Source organism: Macaca thibetana, chromosome 20 (genome assembly GCF_024542745.1).
Source record: "Macaca thibetana thibetana isolate TM-01 chromosome 20, ASM2454274v1, whole genome shotgun sequence".
Classification (NCBI taxonomy): domain Eukaryota; kingdom Metazoa; phylum Chordata; class Mammalia; order Primates; family Cercopithecidae; genus Macaca; species Macaca thibetana.
Window position 1 is genome coordinate 42,300,705 of NC_065597.1, and position 17,697 is coordinate 42,318,401.

The 17,697-nt window shown below is 49.8% G+C and overlaps 2 protein-coding genes across 4 annotated transcripts in view; both read left to right on the top strand.

Moving 5' to 3' along the window:
• CBLN1 (cerebellin 1 precursor) overlaps window positions 1-17,697 on the top strand; it is a 680,545-nt gene that overhangs the window by 216,769 nt on the left and 446,079 nt on the right. The window lies entirely within an intron of this gene.
• The window catches only part of ZNF423 (zinc finger protein 423), a 365,398-nt gene that overhangs the window by 114,061 nt on the left and 233,640 nt on the right, over window positions 1-17,697 (top strand). For all 3 annotated transcript variants that reach the window (XM_050774809.1, XM_050774810.1, XM_050774811.1), the window contains one exon: window positions 11,406-11,606. In XM_050774809.1, coding sequence (XP_050630766.1) covers window positions 11,406-11,606 — 201 coding nt within the window. The remainder of the gene's footprint in view (window positions 1-11,405; window positions 11,607-17,697) is intronic.

The window sequence follows — 17,697 nt, forward strand, 5'->3', positions numbered from 1 at the left end:
GGTCTTGCACAAAAATGGACTTGAACTCAGTTCCTAAATCTCTAAAGAGACACTTTCATCACTGCTCAGCTGACTGCTCTTTCTGGTGAGGAATGAACAAATGACCCTGTGCTCTGGGAGCTCTGAGGGGCTCTTGCTGGACGCACCCCATGGCAGAGACTCTCACTGGGAAGCCCCCAGGCTGGACCAGCCCTCCAAGGCGTATTGTTTAGCGCATACTGTGTTCCTTAAAACTTGAAGTCAACATTTAGAAATCATCCGGAAATTTTATGGAGAACGGTGGATTTCCTCCTCCTTCTCCTCCTCCTTCTCCTTCTTCTCCTTGACTCCTTCTCCTCCTTCTCCTCCTCCTCCTCCTTCTCCTTCTTTTTTTTTTTTTGTTTTGAGACAGAGTCGTACTCTGTTGCCCAGGCTGGAGTGCAGTGGCACAATCTTGGCTCACTGCAATCTCTGCCTCCCTGGTTCAAGTGATTCTCCTGCCTTAGCCCCCTGAGTAGCTGGGATTGTAGGCATGTGCCACCATGCCTGGCTAATTTTTTTTTTTTTTTTTTTTTTTTTTTTGTATTTTTAGTAGAGACAGGGTTTCACCATGTTGGCCATGCTGGTCTCTAACTCATGACCTCAAATGATCCGCCCGCCTTGGCCCTCCAAAGTGCTGGGATTACAAGCGTGAGCCATGGATTTTCTTAAAAAAAAAAAAAAAAAAAAAGCAGGTGTGTTTGCACTGCTGACCATCTAGAGGAGTTGAGCCCCTTCCCTGGGCTTCTGTATGCTCCCTCCACACCCCGTTCGCTTGTACACTCATTTCTGTAATTTGTGTGGTGGTGGTGGGGGAACTGGGGTTGAGAGCTTCTCTCCATTCGTTATCCGAGTGACTGAGGGGGCTGTCTCAGCCATCGGAGTCTCAGTTTTGCCCTCTGTAAAATAGGTCTTGTGGTAACGTCTCTCTGACGGGGGCTGGGGGTCCCTGGGCGAAGGATACAAATGAATTGGCAGGTCTGGCCTGAAGGAGGCGATTGCCATCACACTGCTCATCCTTTAGGTTCTAGATTTCCTGACAACTGAAGATACTTTCTTTGTAAGTTTCTAGTCATTTCCATGGGCCTCTGTAGAGGATTGTCCTGTATCCAGTGCCTCATGGCCAGGATGGAGCAGCCCAGTGAGGTTTGTGTGATGCAGCCGAGGTCAGGTTCAGTGTCTCTGATGGACCTTGGCTTGAAATTCCACCTACAGAGCCATGGGCACTGAAAGGGACACCGGGGCTCCCCAGACAGCCGTCGGGAAGTTGCTTCCTTATTTAAGAAGCCGAACTTGGACAGCAAATTATGTGTTAAAATATTTGCCTAGAGCTCTGCTGCCAAGGGGACCCCTTAGGCTGAGTGTTAAATGTTACCCCGCTGCCTGCACTGCAAATATTTTAAACCTGAAGATAAATAACGGCTGCCTTGCAGAATTTGGGGCCAGCAGTGGATGCACACACTGAGTGCGGGACTGGGGTTGGTGGGCTCCTTGCCCAGCCCTGGCCACGCCCCTGCGGGGGCCTGCTTGAGAGAGTGTTCATGGAGGAGAGGGTTCTCCTCTGCAAGCAGGGCCTAAACGAGCACTGAGCAGAGGCTAAGCCAGGGCTTTGACCTGGCGCCCAGGTTCAGAAAAGGCATCTTGCCTTTGGGAACATGTTTTTAGGAAACATGCAGGCTATTAGGGTAGAGGATATATTTTTTTATGAAAAAGAAATGTCATGGGGTACAGTGGCCAGCTTCTGTAATCCCAGCACTTTGGGAGGCTGAGGTAGGATTACTTGAGGCTGGGAGTTTGAGACCAGCCTAGGCAACATAGCAAAACCCCGTCTCTACAAAAATTTTAAAAATTAGCCGGGCGCATTGACAGGCGCCTGTAATCCCAGCTACTCGGGAGGCTGGGGCGAGAGAATCCCTTGAACCCGGGAGACAGAGGTTGCAGTGAGCCGAGATTGTGCCACTGCACTGCAGCCTGGGTGACACAGCAAGACTCCATCTTGGGGGAAAATAAAATTACCTGGGTCTGATGGTACACCTGGGTCCTGGCTGCTCGGGAGGCTGAGGTGGGAGGATTGCTTAAGCCCAGGAGTTCGAGGCTGCAGTGAGCCGATTGCATAGCGGCACTCCACCCAGGGTGACAGACCAAGATCCTGTCTCCAAAAAACAACAACAACAACAACAACAACAACAAACATATTGCTCCAGGGTAAAGACTTTGGAAATGGTAGGTATCTTCCTGAACTGTTTTTCCCTCAGCCACCTACAGAGGGCGGCCACAGGAACAGTGGGCAGGCACAGGAACAGGCTTGTGGATTGTAAGCTGGAACAGGAACAGGCTTGTGGATTGGGCAGGTTTGTGGATTGTAAGCTGATCACACTCCTTCACGGAGGAGGTGGCTCGCACCTTACTCAGGGTTGCACAGTCTGGGAAGGCGAGGATTCACACTTGGGCCCAGGACTTTCCTCTCTTGGTGGAGTGGATTTTTTTTCTTTTGGTATGCATGGACATTTTCGTGCCTTGCAAGAGGGCCTGTGCCCCGACATTCCTCGTCCTCCTGCATCCTCAGGAGCATGTGAGGCCTCCTGCCAGACCCCTCCGGGTTTGATGCCTCCAGCTCTTGTCTGCACCACGATGCTGCACATGTTGATTTGAATCATAACGCAGCAACAAGACAGTGCTCACCAGCTACCATTGTCTCAAGCTGTACTGTGAGCCAAGCATCCGGCTTTGTATGTATCACCTTATTAAAATTATGTGACTTAATTAAATGAGTCCCAGAGAGGGCAAGTGACTTGTTCATGGTCCCCCAGCTGCTAAATGGTGGAGTGTGGATTTGAACCCAGACAGGCTGGCTTCAGAGCCTGTAATTCTTTTCTGTTTTTTCTCTGTCATCCCTGACAGTCCCTGGAACATGCATCCAGCCATCTGCTGCTGGTGTGTGTCATTACTTAATGACTGTCTTTATTTCGACAACTTGGTTCCATCAGCCCCACTGCACTCCTCTACTCCAGTGTCCCGATGGCTCCTGTACAGTTGGGTTCTCTGGTAACCCCTGGATGTGCCTAGAATGTGGCACCTGGTGGTTCTGCTTTCTGCAGGGGTGGATGGTATGGTCTCCCATCCAAATCTGATTGGGAGAAGAAGTGAGAGGTGGGGAGGCCTTCCCAGGGCTTGCTGGCCCTGCTGGCCCTGCTGACCCTGCTGCCCTCTCACTCTCACCTGGTAGTGTTCCTGGCTCTCTCACTCTCTCCGCTCCACTGCTCTCCCCTCTCCCCTGCTCCCTTCCTCCTTCCACCCATCCCTGCCCTGGCATCCCCTATCCCCTCGAAATCCCACAAAGCTCCTATAACCCCTGATGTGGAGCTGAGCTGAGTGCCTGTCTCATAGTGGCCATGCATTCAGGTGAGCCCCGCCTCCCCGCTGTGAGGTTGGAGAGGATGGCATTCATGAGATTCAGGCTCCTTTTGGGCCTACGAGGAATCAGAGGCTCAGGTAGGGGACTTGCCTTGGCCAAGGTCACTCATGGTTGGGGGCTGAGGGATACTGGAACTAAGACTGGAACCTGGGTCTCCGACCAGCCCCAGCCCTGGATGCTGGCCCTTACTAATTAGCATATTCTCTTGGGCATTCATTTATTCATCTAATCACTCATTCGCCCACCCCATATTTATTAAGTATCTTTCTCTGCCAGCCTTTGTGTGGGCTTTGAGGCCGCCAGGATAAATAGGGTTGGGGAGCACCCTGTACGTTGTAGCAAGTGTGCATGTGTTACGCCTGGCACACAGGAGGCACTTCATACATATTTGTGGAATGAATGAAGGAAAGAATGGGCGAGTGTGTGTGATTGTTGACCCAGGTCTGTCTTACGCCTCTCAAGCTCTGCCCTGGTTCTCTCTGTCTTGGGTGCATGGAGGCAGCTCCTGGCCCCCTGCCTCCATCTTTTGGATACTCAGCCACACGGCCCCAGAGGTGGGACCTCTGATGGTCGCCGGGAGGTTCTCAGTGTGCCCAGGGCTCCCTGCTGGCTGGCTGACCCCGGAACACCAGGGCGAGGAAGAGGCGTCCTTCTAGGTGAGTTTCTTTCTGATTCGCGTGCTGGCCAGGGGCTTAGAGGGAAGGCACACTCATTGACTGATCCTCTCCTAGCTGGCCCTTGTGAGGGTGGGGCCCTGGCGGCCCTGGTTCATGAGCTCGCGAAGCCCTGCTGAGAAGGTAGGAAATGTCTTTTTTTTTTTTTTTTTGAGACGGAGTCTCGCTCTGTCACCCAGGCTGGAGTGCAGTGGCCGGATCTCAGCTCACTGCAAGCTCCGCCTCCCGGGTTCACGCCATTCTCCTGCCTCAGCCTCCCGAGTAGCTGGGACTACAGGCGCCCGCCACCTCGCCCGGCTAGTTTTTTGTATTTTGTAGTAGATACGGGGTTTCACCGTGTTAACCAGGATGGTCTCGATCTCCTGACCTCGTGATCCGCCCGTCTCGGCCTCCCAAAGTGCTGGGATTACAGGCTTGAGCCACCGCGCCCGGCAGGAAATGTCTTATTCTCAGACCTGGCAGCCTGTGGGCAGTCTGGTCCCCTGGGGCCTCTCCCTGTTCCCCTTTTCCTGGCAGTGGACCCAGCCGGCTGTCCCCTGCCCTGTGATTTTGCAGGCATTCCCTTTCTGCCTTTCCATATAATGGTTAAGAGTCAGGATCAGCCATGCGCGGTGGCTCACACCTATAATCCCAGCACTTTGGGAGGCCAAGGTGGGTGGATCACTTGAGGTCAGAAGTTTGAGACCAGCCTGGCCAACATGGCAAAACCCCATCTCTACTAAAAATATAAAAATTAGCCAGGCGTGGTGGCGCATGCCTGTAATCCCAGCTACTCTGGAGGCTGAAGCAGGAGCATCGCTTGAACCTGGGAGGCGGAAGGTGCAGTGAGCCGAGATTGTGCCATTGCACTCCAGCCTGGGTGACAGAGTGAAACTGTCTCTCAGGGGAAAAAAAAAAAAAGAGGATCTAGAGTCAGAAGACCTGGGTACAAATCCTGCTCTGCCCATCCTGGCACATGCTCTGCATGGGCTCCTGAGCCTTGTTTTTTTCCTCATTGACAAAGCGGGCGAATCCATTGCACCTACTTGCAGAGTGGGGATATCCGTTGTACCTACCACATAGTTTCTGTGCCCATCGAAATGGAGCAGTGTGAATGTAAAATGGTATCAGGAGATGCTCACACAGTGCTCAGAATCCCCTCGCCGTGTAGGGGAGGCTGTGCCACCTCCCTCTGTCCCTGGCGAGGCCTCTGCTACTCCTTCCCTCCAGAGGGCACGGGGCCAGCTGTCTTGCTGCGCAGCATTTCTGCAGGGTCTGCTGTCTCCTCTCAACGTCATCATCTTGAATGCAAGCCCTTTCTTAAGGGCAGTAGCTCAGTGGGGTGGGAAAATTCACTACTTTTACTTTATTTTTTGAGACTTTTGCTCTGTTATCCAGGCTGGAGTGCAGTGATGCGAACACGGCTCACTGCAGCCTCCAACTCCTGGGCTGAATCAATCCTCCTGCTTCATCCTCTCAAGTAGCTAGGACCACAGGTGTGCACCACCATGCCTGGCTAATTTTTAAAATTTTTGTCAAGATGGGGTCTCACTGTGTTGCCTGGGCTGGTCTCAAACTCAATAGATTCTCCTGTCTCAGCCTCCTAAAGTGCTAGGATTACAGGTGTAAGCCATTGTAACCGGCCTGAAAATTCACTGCTTTCCAGTGAAACGTGATTGAGGTGAAAGGTTTTGTTATTGCCTCTCTTTGCTCAAGAAAATCTCCCAAGTCCATATCTTGGGTTCAGGGAAGCTGGGTTTGGCTGGGTGTGGTGTAGTGGGGTTTCCTGGTGTGGGTGTACCCTCTTCCTCCTGGCTGCAGGAAGAAGCAGGCAGGACAGGGCAACCTCATCATATGTGAAGCTGAGCCATTAGAGATTGCCAATATTCAACTTTTTTGACCTAAAAAGATGGCACCTTTATATGGTTCAATCTAATACTTATCATCAGACAATAAACTGCACTGTGACCCCTTCCCCTCCTTCTGGCTCCACCTGTGTGGGGATTCAGAGGCCTGCTTTTTTGAAACCAATCAATTCATTCACTCATCCATTCATTCAACATTTATTGAGCCCCTACTGTATGTCCATCTGTATGCCAAGGTTGGGGGAGGTGGCACTGAGCTAAATTAGAAACCAATCAATTCATTCACTCATCCATTCATTCAACATTTATTGAGCCCCTACTATATGTCCATCTGTATGCCAAGGTTGGGGGAGGTGGCACTGAGCTAAATTAGACAAAGCTCCTGCCCTCATGGAGCTTATAGTCTGGTGCCGGGGGAGAAGGTCAGCTATCCATTGCTATGTAACAAACCATCCCAAAACATAATGGCCTGAAGCAATAGTTTATTACTGCTTCTCACAGTACTGTGAGCTAACTGGGTTCAGCTGGCAGTCTCACTGGGTGTTTCTCGTATGGTTACAGTCACATGGGGTTTGGAGCTGCTGTCATCCAAAGGCTCCTTGTAGTGGGATGTCCAAGATGGGGTGCTACCATGGCTGAAGTTGGTGCAGGAAGCTGGGAGCTGTTGACTGGAGTCCCCGTGTGCTCTCTCTCTATGTGGTTCGGGCTTTGTATAGTATGGCTGCTGGGCTCCAAGGGGGAGTGTCCCAGGAGACGCAGGGGGAAGCTGCAAGCCTCCTTCTGACCTAGCCTCAGAAGTCTAGAACAGCACTTCCGTTGCATCCTGTTGGTCAATGAGCTGCTGAGGCTGGCCAGCCCTGAGGGGGATTGTGGAGGAGAATTTGGTCCCTTCTTATGATGGGGGAGTCAAGGTCTCCCTGCAGAAGGGCAGGTGGGGTGGGAGATATTGCTGTGGAAGTCTGTGGAAAATGCAGCCTGCCACAGGAAGAGAGAGTAGACAAATTAGCCCACAAACGCATAAGTGCACATGATGCTGAGAGCTCTGACTGCAAAGGAAGAGAGCCCTGGGGAAAGAGTAGTGGGTCCCCGAGTTCCATAGGTGCCCAGGCTGGTGGAGATTTTTGGGAGCTGTGTGAAGATTTAACGGAAATCTTCCTGCCAGAGATCAGGAGTGGGAAGCCCTGGACCAAGAGACTTGGCAGTTTATGGGGTTGAAATATGACCTTCAAGGCTGTGGAAATGGGCGATAAGTGAGAGAGGTCAGCAGAGCCATTGCTGAACCTTAGGGACTGTGACCAGGACCCTATATGGGACTTTGAGGGGTTTTACAAACCCCCAGTGCCTGGCTCAGGTGTTCATTGTGACTTGCTGTGAGGAAACCATGTTGTAGAGTGATTAAGAGAGTCACATGCAGTGGGCTTGAAACTTGGCCCCACCACTTCTCTGTGGCCTCACTTAGGCTCTGTCACTTCCCAGAGCTCTGCTTTCCTCACCTGTGAAATGGGGGTATGATGGCATCAACTCGTAAGGTGCTTGCACTTGATTAAGCATTAAGTGCTTAATCAATGCTCACTGTTCTTGGGGGATGCCTGGGCAAAAGGATGCAGGTGTGCATGTCAGAAAATAGTTGTCCATTGTGGAAAGCATGAGCTCTGGGAGGTAGGGAATCTTGTCAGCTGGATGGACAGGTCAGTGTTCACAGCACCAGTTCGGTTTCTGTCCCATGCACGTGGCCCTGAGGGAGAGGTCCCTGATTTGAAATCCGTTTGGCTTGGGCCTTCCCTGAGTGGGCTGTCTTCATGCTGCTGCAGACAGCCCCCAGGAGGACAGGGGAGGAGCCAGAGGGAAAGGAGCCAGCCGGCTGTTTTCGGGAATCCCTCCCCAGCCCCAGAGGCCTCTGCAGAAAAGCATTGAGCCATTGGTCTTCTCCTTGGCCTGCTGAAGTTGCTTCACTGGGCTCTGGGGTGATTGGAGGAACCAGTGGGCTACAGTTCTAGCCCAGATCTTGGAAATGAGCCAGCGCTTTTTTGTGATGGGACTCACAAGGCAGGTCCAGATGCTGGGCCTCTGGGCCCTGCCTTCTCTGAGTTTGCACAGGTGATGTCCAGCCTCAGGACAGGGACCAGTTGGGGGGCCTCTGGCGCTGGACAGAGCAGCACAGGCAGGGCTGGGTTGAAGGAGTAGGGAAGGTCCAACCACTCCATTCCCAGGACTTACTGAGCAACCGATCAGGTGGGCCTGGAAAAGAGGAACCCCAGAGAGTCTCCAGGTAGGACTGATGTCCTTGGAGCTCCCTGTTCTCAGAACTCCCACCTCCCGGGCCTTGGAGAGCTTAGGGCTCCGACAGGCCCTGGGACTTCAGGAAAGGTGTGCTGCTTAATGAACACGTGAATGTGTAGATTCAATCCTGGCATGGCTTTGGGTGGCCTTGCAGAGGCTCAGTTTTCTCATCTGCAAATGGAAAAATAACACCATTTATTATTTTGTCTTATGGTGAAGTTCAGAAACTCCTCGGCATGAAAGTGCCGAGAGGCAAACCCTGCCTGGGGTGGAGAGCTTCCTGTTCTCCAGCGCCTGATTCTGCTGAATCAGCAGAGGGGCCCTTGGGTCTTCAGGGAAGTCCCACTCCCCAAAACTTCTCCAGGCCTCTGAGTCTTCCCTCTCGTGTGTCACCTTCCGGAGGGCCAGGCTGGCTGACCTCTTGACCCCTTGGGAGCCCAGAGGATGAGGTCCGCGCTTTTGTGTGGCCTGAGCTCACCTCTGTCCCATCCCTTTCTGCACAGCCACCCTCCCTTCCCATTAGTAGCCGGCCGTAGGGGAGGTGACAGTTGCTTAAAACAGATTTATACTCTTGGATGACTTTATGGGTTTTTGCCTTATAAAAACCTGAGAGTTGACATTCTGATTTATCTACTCCCGAGTCAACAGGATGTACCAGATTTAAAGAGATCAAATGCATTGTAATGTTTGTGGTTCCAGTTGTGGATTAGAAGAGCTATTATAGAAAGTGCTGCCAAGTAAATACGGCAAAAAAAATAACAAGGGGATAATTTAAATATGTCTATTAAATTGTGTGTTAAGTAAAGTAGCGCAAGTGTGGTGCTGATTGTAACTTATTATCTGGAGAGTCGGTGTAGTAGATAAAGCCAGAATTATGGGTCTTTTATTTTCCCCTTCTACAGAACATTTTTTTTATTAAGGAAAGACTGTAAACGAGGAATTTCAGAGACGGGCACTTGACTGTGTAACCATGGTTGTGTGATGACTTATAATATCGAAGGCTCCAAATGATATTTCTCATTTCTTTGCTTTCTATTTCTTGCCCTCACCGCAGCAGCAGATCAGATTCCCTGAGATAAATATGCTGCCTGGCTTTTAATGGGATTTCTGTATTGCCAGGAGTTGGCGCGTTCTGATAATAAAAGAACCTAAAAACTGTACATCCCTTAATTGGTAAGAAGAGAGATGTTTTGATGGGCCACAAATGGAAACATTGATTTTTACTGCCTCCGTGCAGTTCAGGCTGCGTGTCGTGCAACGTTCCCCGCCTTGGAAGGAAGCAGCTGGCTCTCTGATGAGCTGATTTGTGTTCCCAGGTTGTTGATGTCGGGTACTTGGAAGGGCATGTTCTGTGCAGGCGGGAGAAATAGAGCCCTTATAACATTATCTGTTTCCAAATTGAAATATTCATAGGACTGTGGTTTCCACCTTGAATTGAGTGCATTCTTTGCTTTGTCTCTGTTTCTTGCTTTGGCGCCCAGCACTCAGGGGTTTACAAGTTGTGTACTGAGCCTTTTCCTGTAACTGTGATGTTGCATGTACACACATGTACATACAAGTGCACATGTACGCACTTTTGCATATGCATATATGCATTCAAAAACACCTTTATGCGTAATAGGATCTCTTTCTTTGATTTAAATTAGTGCAGCTACTTTCCAGATGGGTAGATCTGTTTTCCAGGACAGGCTGTGGGAAGAGACAACACACACTTTTATTTTCCAATCTGAAGGTCTCTGCATTTTAACAGACAAATTTTATCCATTGACATTTGTTAGGATTACTGATATATTCTGTGTGTTATATTTACCACGCGCTTTTGCACTTTGATTTACAAGTTCCTGGTGTGTCTTATTAATCTGTAAGATTGGGGCTGTGCTGCATTTCCCACAGTTGTGCAGGGAAATGAACTAGACCAGGAGTCATGAAGTTGAACTGAGCCTCTGTAGGGTGCTTGGGCTGTTGCTGCTTCTGGCTGGATGCCAGGTACCTTACCTGTGAGACAGAAATAACAACGCTGTCCCTCTCTGCAGGGGGTTGGATCACATGATCCTTTGAGCCTTCTTTGAGTTTAGGATATGCAAGGCTGTGAAATGGAGCTATGCATATATAATGGTGGCTTCGAAGAAGCACCGAACACAACACAATTGCAAGGCATCATTATGATCACTAATTCACTTTTCCCAATAGATTAGCCACTCTCTGCACAGTGCTAAGCATAGTAGCTGTTTTGTTTTAAAGAAATCAGTCTGATTATTCCAAGAGTGATTCTCAGTGTCTAGGCCTGTACCAGGTCACAGGTGAGGGGTTAGACAGACTGTTTATTTTATTTTATATTTTTTTGAGATAGGGTGCAGGCGCAGGCTGGAGTACAGTGGCATGATCATAGTTCCCTGTAACCTGGAACTCCTGTTCTCTAGCAATCCTCTTGAGTAGCTGGAACTATAGGCACACACCACCATGCCAGGCTAATTAAGTTGTTTTTTTTTTTTTGTAGAGGTAGAGTCTTGCTATATTGCCCAGGCTGGTCTCAAACTCCAGGCCTTAAGGAATCTTCCCACCTTGGTCTCTCAGAGCACTAGGATTATAGGTGTGAGCTTCCATGCCCAGCCTGGATGCATTTTAAGCTTGAGATTCGACCATCCGTGGGTCTTCAAACATGTGTACTTCCTTTATTTCAGCGTTGGACATCTTTGCAAAGAACTGAGCCAGTGTCACTGCCCTGGGAGGCCTGTTGTGTGGAAGGTGAACTTGGCTAAGAGATCTCCCAGCTCTAAATTGCAAGGCTGTGGGGAAAACGAAAAGTTTAGGTGTGTTAGGAACAGCTGATGGAGGATCTAAAAAGGTGTGTAACTGAATCTGGTTTTTAGGAGATGAAATACTAAGGTTTTTCACCTCTCTGATGGGTCACGACCCCTAGCATCCGTGCACAGAGGGGAGATGACAGGAAGTCCCCCTAGAAGATTTGCACCAAGAATTAAAGAATCTAGTTGAGAATTATGGCACCACATGCTACAAAAAACCCCATCTATTAATATACTGAGAGGTGTCAAGGATAATGGACCCCGGGAGGTAGAGTAATTAAATGTATCTTAATAAATGCCGGCCGATTCTTTTAAAACCCTTTCCCAAGACCCCATCAGCTGACATGGACTGTATTCTTCCTGTTGGCAGGAGGCCTAGAAGGAGAGCCGGAGTGCGATCGGAAAACCAGCCGTGCGCTGGAAGACAGGAACAGCGTGACAAGTCAAGAGGAGAGAAATGAGGATGATGAAGACATGGAGGATGAATCAATTTACACCTGCGATCACTGTCAGCAGGACTTCGAGTCTCTGGCAGACCTGACGGACCACCGGGCCCACCGCTGTCCTGGAGGTAATGCAAAACAGCCCCGGGACTCTGACAGGTGGTTACACGGGTAATTGGACATAGCAACAGCTTGAAGCCTCAAGTGAGATTAAAGAATTAATAATGTAATTTTACAGTTAATGTCATTTTATTGTGGTGTCTTGGGTACCCTGTATCCGCCTTTTAAATACAATTAAAAATAAAAGCAACAGCTTTCCGGCAGGCTGGAATTAGATGGTGGTGCTCTGTCCCGGCCCCCTCTCCCCGCAAGCTGTGCTCTGGTACTCAGGCCACAAGTAGGTGGATCTGCACCCTGAATTTCTGGAAGGCCTTTTGGAAACGCAGTAATTAAGAGGTTGTTAGTGCAAAGTTAAGCAGTTTAAGTGTGGAAAGCTGCGTAAAGGAGTAAGCTCTGAGGCAGAGCTTGTGACGGGACAAGGAGAATTTCAAAGGCCAAGGAAAAAGGGACCTGGTTCCAACTCTGTGCTTGACCTTATGCTTCTCTGAGTAGGAGGAGGAGGATAGCTGGGAGCTGCTTCTGCTAGATTTGACTGGAGCTCTGTTCTCCATTTACTTGGTGCCTTGGAGAGAGTGTGCAAGACCAGTTTTCTAGGAGCTACTGAAGACTTCAGGAGCTGTGTGTGTATATGTGTGTTTGGGGTGACTGGGCTGGGGAGCCAGAAGGCATGTGCATTCCCTGGAATGTGGCAGCCATGCTACAGGGATGACACATTTCTGGGCTCTGAGATCTGCAGAGGGAGTCCATAGCATCTATGCTCCTTACACAGTCTTTCTGAGATACCTTCTTCCATCAGGGTTCTTGATGAAACTCTTGGATACTGGTTTGTGGAAGAAGGCCTGAAATCTCAGGACTGCATTCTAAAGGGAACCCATCACCTGTTGAGGGGAACATTTACTGGTAGGGATTAGATTGGCACCCAAAGTTCTTGCTTTTTCTACTCCTCACGTCATCTTGGAATTTTGAAACTAAATGTTGGGGAACTGCTATGATTTGCCCTCTAGTGTCACCTGTGCCTGCACAGCACTGGCTAGACCAAGTCCCCATTCTCAACCTCTGGAGGAACAGATGTTTAAAAAATAGTAGTAGTAGTAGTAGTAGTAGTAGTAGTAGTAATAATAATAATAATAATAATAATAATAATAGACCTAAGAGGAATCTTACAGTTTTGGACATTTTGTGGCCCAGTAGTCCAAACCCCAGTTATTTGGAATTTGTGATATTTCAACCAGAGGCAGAGATGATGGTTAATTTTCCATTCTAAATCAGAATTGGAAGGGACCTATGAGGTTAGCTTTTTAAGTCTACTCACTTCCCCAAGGGAAATACTAGGGCAAAGGGAAGAAAAGATGATTGCTTGACCAAGGTCACATAGCTGTTTGGTGGCCAAGCTAGGACCTCCTCTGGATCCTGGACTATTGACCTTCATCCTACTTGAGGAATAATATTATAGATATTGGTATATTTCCTGATTTAGCCAAGAATTAACATGGAAACTTGACTGTAAGAGAATGAAATATTGCCACTTACTTTACAATCAACTAATTGATCTAATGAAAAGTTATTCTCTTTATTTTCTAAATTCAAGAGAACAACAGGCCATTCTGTGTAGTTGTTAGAGTGGGGCCCCAGGCCCTCTGCTAAGCTGCACTTTCTTGAATCCCTGCAGCTCTTAGAGGCTGCTCCTTCCTCCAGCCCTTCAAATCAAGGAGATTCTCCTGTCTTTCAGTCTCACTTTTAAGAATGGTGGCATTTTGGGCTGGGCACAACGGCTTATGCCTGTAATCCCAGCATTTTGGGAGGCTGAGGCAGGCAGATCACAAGGTCAGGAGTTCGAGACCAGCCTGGCCAATATGGTGAAACCCTGTGTCTACTAAAAATACAAAAATTATCCAGGTGTGGTGGCACGTGCTTGTAATCCCAGCTACTTGGGAGGCTGAGGCAAAAGAATTGCTTGAACCTGGGAGGCAGAGGTTGCGGTGAGCAGAGATCACGCCACTGCACTCTGGCCTGGGTGACAGAGCAAGACTCCATCTCACAAAAAAAAAGAAAAAAGAAAAAGAGTGGTGGCATTTCTAGGTGGAGAAAGGAACCTGTGAAACTGGGCTATATGTGGGGGTCTGAGCCAGAAATAAGAACTGGTAGCTAATTGTGCTTTGGTGCCCAGGAAGGATCCTCCTCCCAGTGGCAAACCCTTCTCTCATCAGCCTCTGACTCTGGCTGAAATCCATCACAGCCCTGTTTGCAGCGTCCCCAGCTGTCCTTATTGATGCTGGTGGTATCCACCGACACTCCTGCCCGCTTCCTAACAGGACCCTGCTAATGACCTCCGTGGGGACGCAGGAGCTAGGAATACCCCCAGACCCTGGAGCATTGGAAGGGAGTCAGAAATTCCTTGAAAGAGTGAGGGAAACAACCTTGCCTAAGTGCATCCCTGAGAAATTCATTACTACCCAGTAAAGGCGTGACCCAGCCTGGGATAGTTTCCTAGCCGTGTGAGGAGTTATTTTCCCCCAGGTCTTGGGTTCTTAGGATTACCCAGTGATGGGATAAACCACCGAGAATTGTGTATGTATTATTCAAAACAGTTCCCTACCTGGAATGCCTCCACACCCTTCCATTGTGAAATGGTTTTCGAACTGTGTTCCCAGAGGTATTTCAGGGGGCTACGGTATGGTATGTTTGGGGAATAGGAGGTGAGTACTGGGGCTGAGGGGGCCCCAGTCAGACTGAGGGGGCGCTGATGTCCAGTCTAGTCAGAGCGATTCACCTTAAAAGTCTGTTTTATACCTGGGGCTTTAGCATAAGATGTTTTTTGAAAATTGGCCTCTGATTTAAAGGGTTGGAACTGATATAAACGTGCAGTCACAGGCTCCCCCTGGCCAGGCTGATGGGTCTGCTGGATGCTCACCACTGGTCACTCTACAGAAGCCCAGCAGACACTGTGTCCGGGAGGGCCACGCTGGGCGCAGGCTGGGCAGGTCACGGTGCCCTGCAGATGTTTCTGTGGGAACCAGAGGGTCTGCCCACTTGGCCTGGAGCAGAGGGTCTGCTCCTCAGGAATCGTGACCTGGGGTGTGAACAACCCTCCCCATCACAGGGACTGTCGCTGCTGGAACGTGGAGGCAGCACGCGCCTCCCCAGATGGGTGTATCCTGGCGGGGTCAGCCCTTGTGAGCCATTGGCCTTCTGGGGAGAGCGCTGTGTTGGGGTGTCGGGGGTGCGTTTGTGGGTGGTGACTGTGAATGTGGTTCTTCCTGAGAACTGCTTCTGCAGTGAGGGCTTGACTCTGTCTGTGTATTTCTGTGGCAGTTGGGGTGGTGTTGAGGGAGAGATTAGGGGCAGCGTTTTGCTCCCTCAGAATCTGGGAGAGCAGCTGTGGTGAGGTTTGGGGGTTTTCTGAGGTGGGGGGGATGCTCACCCCTCAGGGGTGGGAGGGGAGCTTCATGCCAGAATGGCCACAATGGAAGACCCCCACGTCCCCAACCTGGAGCCCGGCCCCTGCACTAAGGAGCCTTCATTTCCAGCTGGGAGCTCGAGAAGGCACCTCTCTGTTGTTCCTCAGCAGGAGTGGCGTGCCGGGCCCATGAGCTGTTGAAGCGTGGACTTTAAGATCTCGGACAACTCCATCAAGTTCTGTTCCTCTCTCTCCCTCTTGCTCTCATTTGTGTCTGAGGAGAAACCAACCTTAAACCCATAAGGCATCAAACATTGCATTTTTATGACACAAACTGAAAAGAGCAAAAATCCAGTCCTCTCCATTCATTCTCTCGCCCTGATGTCTGCTTGATTTTTCTTTGTTCCTCTCCAGCCCCTGGCCACAGGATGCCACACGTTCGAATGCTTGGGGTTGTGAGCACATACGTTTTCACGTCCTGTGTTTGTCACATAACATGTTATGAACAGGTTCCCATGTGGTGACCTGGTCTTTGCCAGTTTTCTTTCTTTTTTTTTTTTTTTTTTTTTTTTTTTGCGGTGCGGGGTGGGGAACTCTGTCTTTTAAATAGCAGTGCTCAAGAACAGGAAGCTGGGGTTGCAGGTACTGCGTCCATACCCTATGAAAATATTAAATTTTGACGAAGATGTCCGTAGATGAGGCTTTTTGCCACAGTGTACATAGGGACTCACTGGGTAAGTGTGATGGGCTTCTCTGTTTCTAATGGAGACATTGTTTGTAGGCACCAAGTCAGGAAATGGCAAAGGATTTGTGGCTATATGAATTGCCAAGGATGGGCCTTCCCTGTCAATTCAGGTCTCACTGATTTAAATCATGTTGGAACAAATAACGTCATAATTTGTGAGCAAACCCAGTAAGAAACATTCAAACGGCATGGAGAGGACAGAAAAACAAAATTGTTGGCCAAGCAAATTTGAGTCCTCTAAGCTCTAGCAGGGGATATTTATCATCATCTTCTAGGAGCCAGGAGGACTTGGACTGCTTTAGAAAATTTCTCTAGGAACTACCTGGGGTACCGTAGAAGCAGGTGCGGGAGGCTTGGTTTGCCCATGGGCTGATGGTGGTTTTTTATGTGCTCACTGAAGCCAGTCACCTGTGAGCCTGTAGTCTGGATTTATCGCTTCCTGGTGCAAATACTCCTTTTAAAGACACTGCAATTTAGGTTGACCCCTGCTTTGGCCTGAATTAAGAGGCTGGCTGCTGGAGGGCGTGTGGGTGCTCTGTCTGCGCTGTCATGCTTGAGACCTGACTTTCCTAGTGCCATTCCTCAGAGTGCCCGCAGTGGGCTGTCAGCAGGGGTCTGTGCTGTGCCAGTCCTGTGCCCCAGGTCCCCGGGGCTGGAGCACTTGACAGCTTTCGGGGCCCTCGGCCTCTTTGCTAAAGGGGCTGCTGGCCTGATACGGCTTTTCATTGTAGGTGGTAAGACTGCAGGCTCCAGGCACTTGCTTTGGAATAGAAATCGCTCGCCTTCAGGACCAGTTTGGAGCTTAGCGTTGGTGTCTTCGCTTCAGCTCCGTTCCCTGATCTCTGACTTGGGCCAGGCTCCTGGTGGGCCCTAGAGAGGTGGCTCTGAAGCAGATGGGGTGCGTGCTGCCCTCCAGGGGCTGGCATTCTGGTGCTGGGGGCAAATGTGTGAGCAGGTGTTGCCTCCTCTACACTGCAGCGAGGGCTGTAGTCCTGACATTCTTTGTATTTTCAGTGCCTACTACCGGCGAGGCGCTATGGGACTCTGCCTGGAACACATGCCCTGCAGCCCTCCCTGCTGGCCCTCTGCAGCCCCAACGCCCACACAGTCCAGAGTGTGCATCCCTTTCTCTAATTGTCTTTCACATATTTCTTACCCATCTCCCTCCCTACTATTAAGCTGCATGAGGACAACAGCCATACCTGTTCTGTTCCCTGTTGTGTTCTAGCCCAGCGCTGAATAGAATTTAACATGTTTGTTGAATGAATGAATCATCTTGCCTAGTCTTCATAACAATCACCTTTGGTGTCCAAGGTGACACTGTCTTTATTTTTTTAACTAATTAGTTTTTTAAGAGACAGGGTCTTATTCTGTTGTCCAGGCTGGAGTGCAGTGGTGCCATTTGTAGCTCACTGCAGCTTCAACTTTCTGTGCTGAAGCGATCCTCCCACCTCAGCCTCCTGAGCTAGGACTACAGGTGTGCCCCACCGCGCCTGGCTCATGTTTAATTTTTTTTTTTTGTATGGATGAGGCCTTGCTATGTTGCCTAGGTTGATCATGACCTCCTGGCCTCAGGCACTCCTCCTGCCTGGGCCTCCCAAAGCTAGGCACTATTTTCCACCATTCGTCCTCATTTTGCAATTGGGTGACTGAGGCTCAGAGAGCTGGAGGATCTTGCTCAAGGTTGCAGATCTTGTCAGTAAAGGCAAGCTCTGAGGTCGGAACAGCTTGCCTATGCTTGAGAATACAGATTGGGGACTGTGAGCAATTTCAAACTAAACTCCAGATGGCTTTTTTGAATGCTCAACTTCCAAAAAAACAAGAGGGGGGACTTTGCTCAAATCGCAACAGCAAAAAGGGTGTTCCCGGTGGGTTAATTTTGTGGCTCCCCTCTCTGCTGTCCCTTCTTGAGGACTGGGACCAAAGAGTGTTTCCCTAGCCCCTGTGAAAGGTAGGC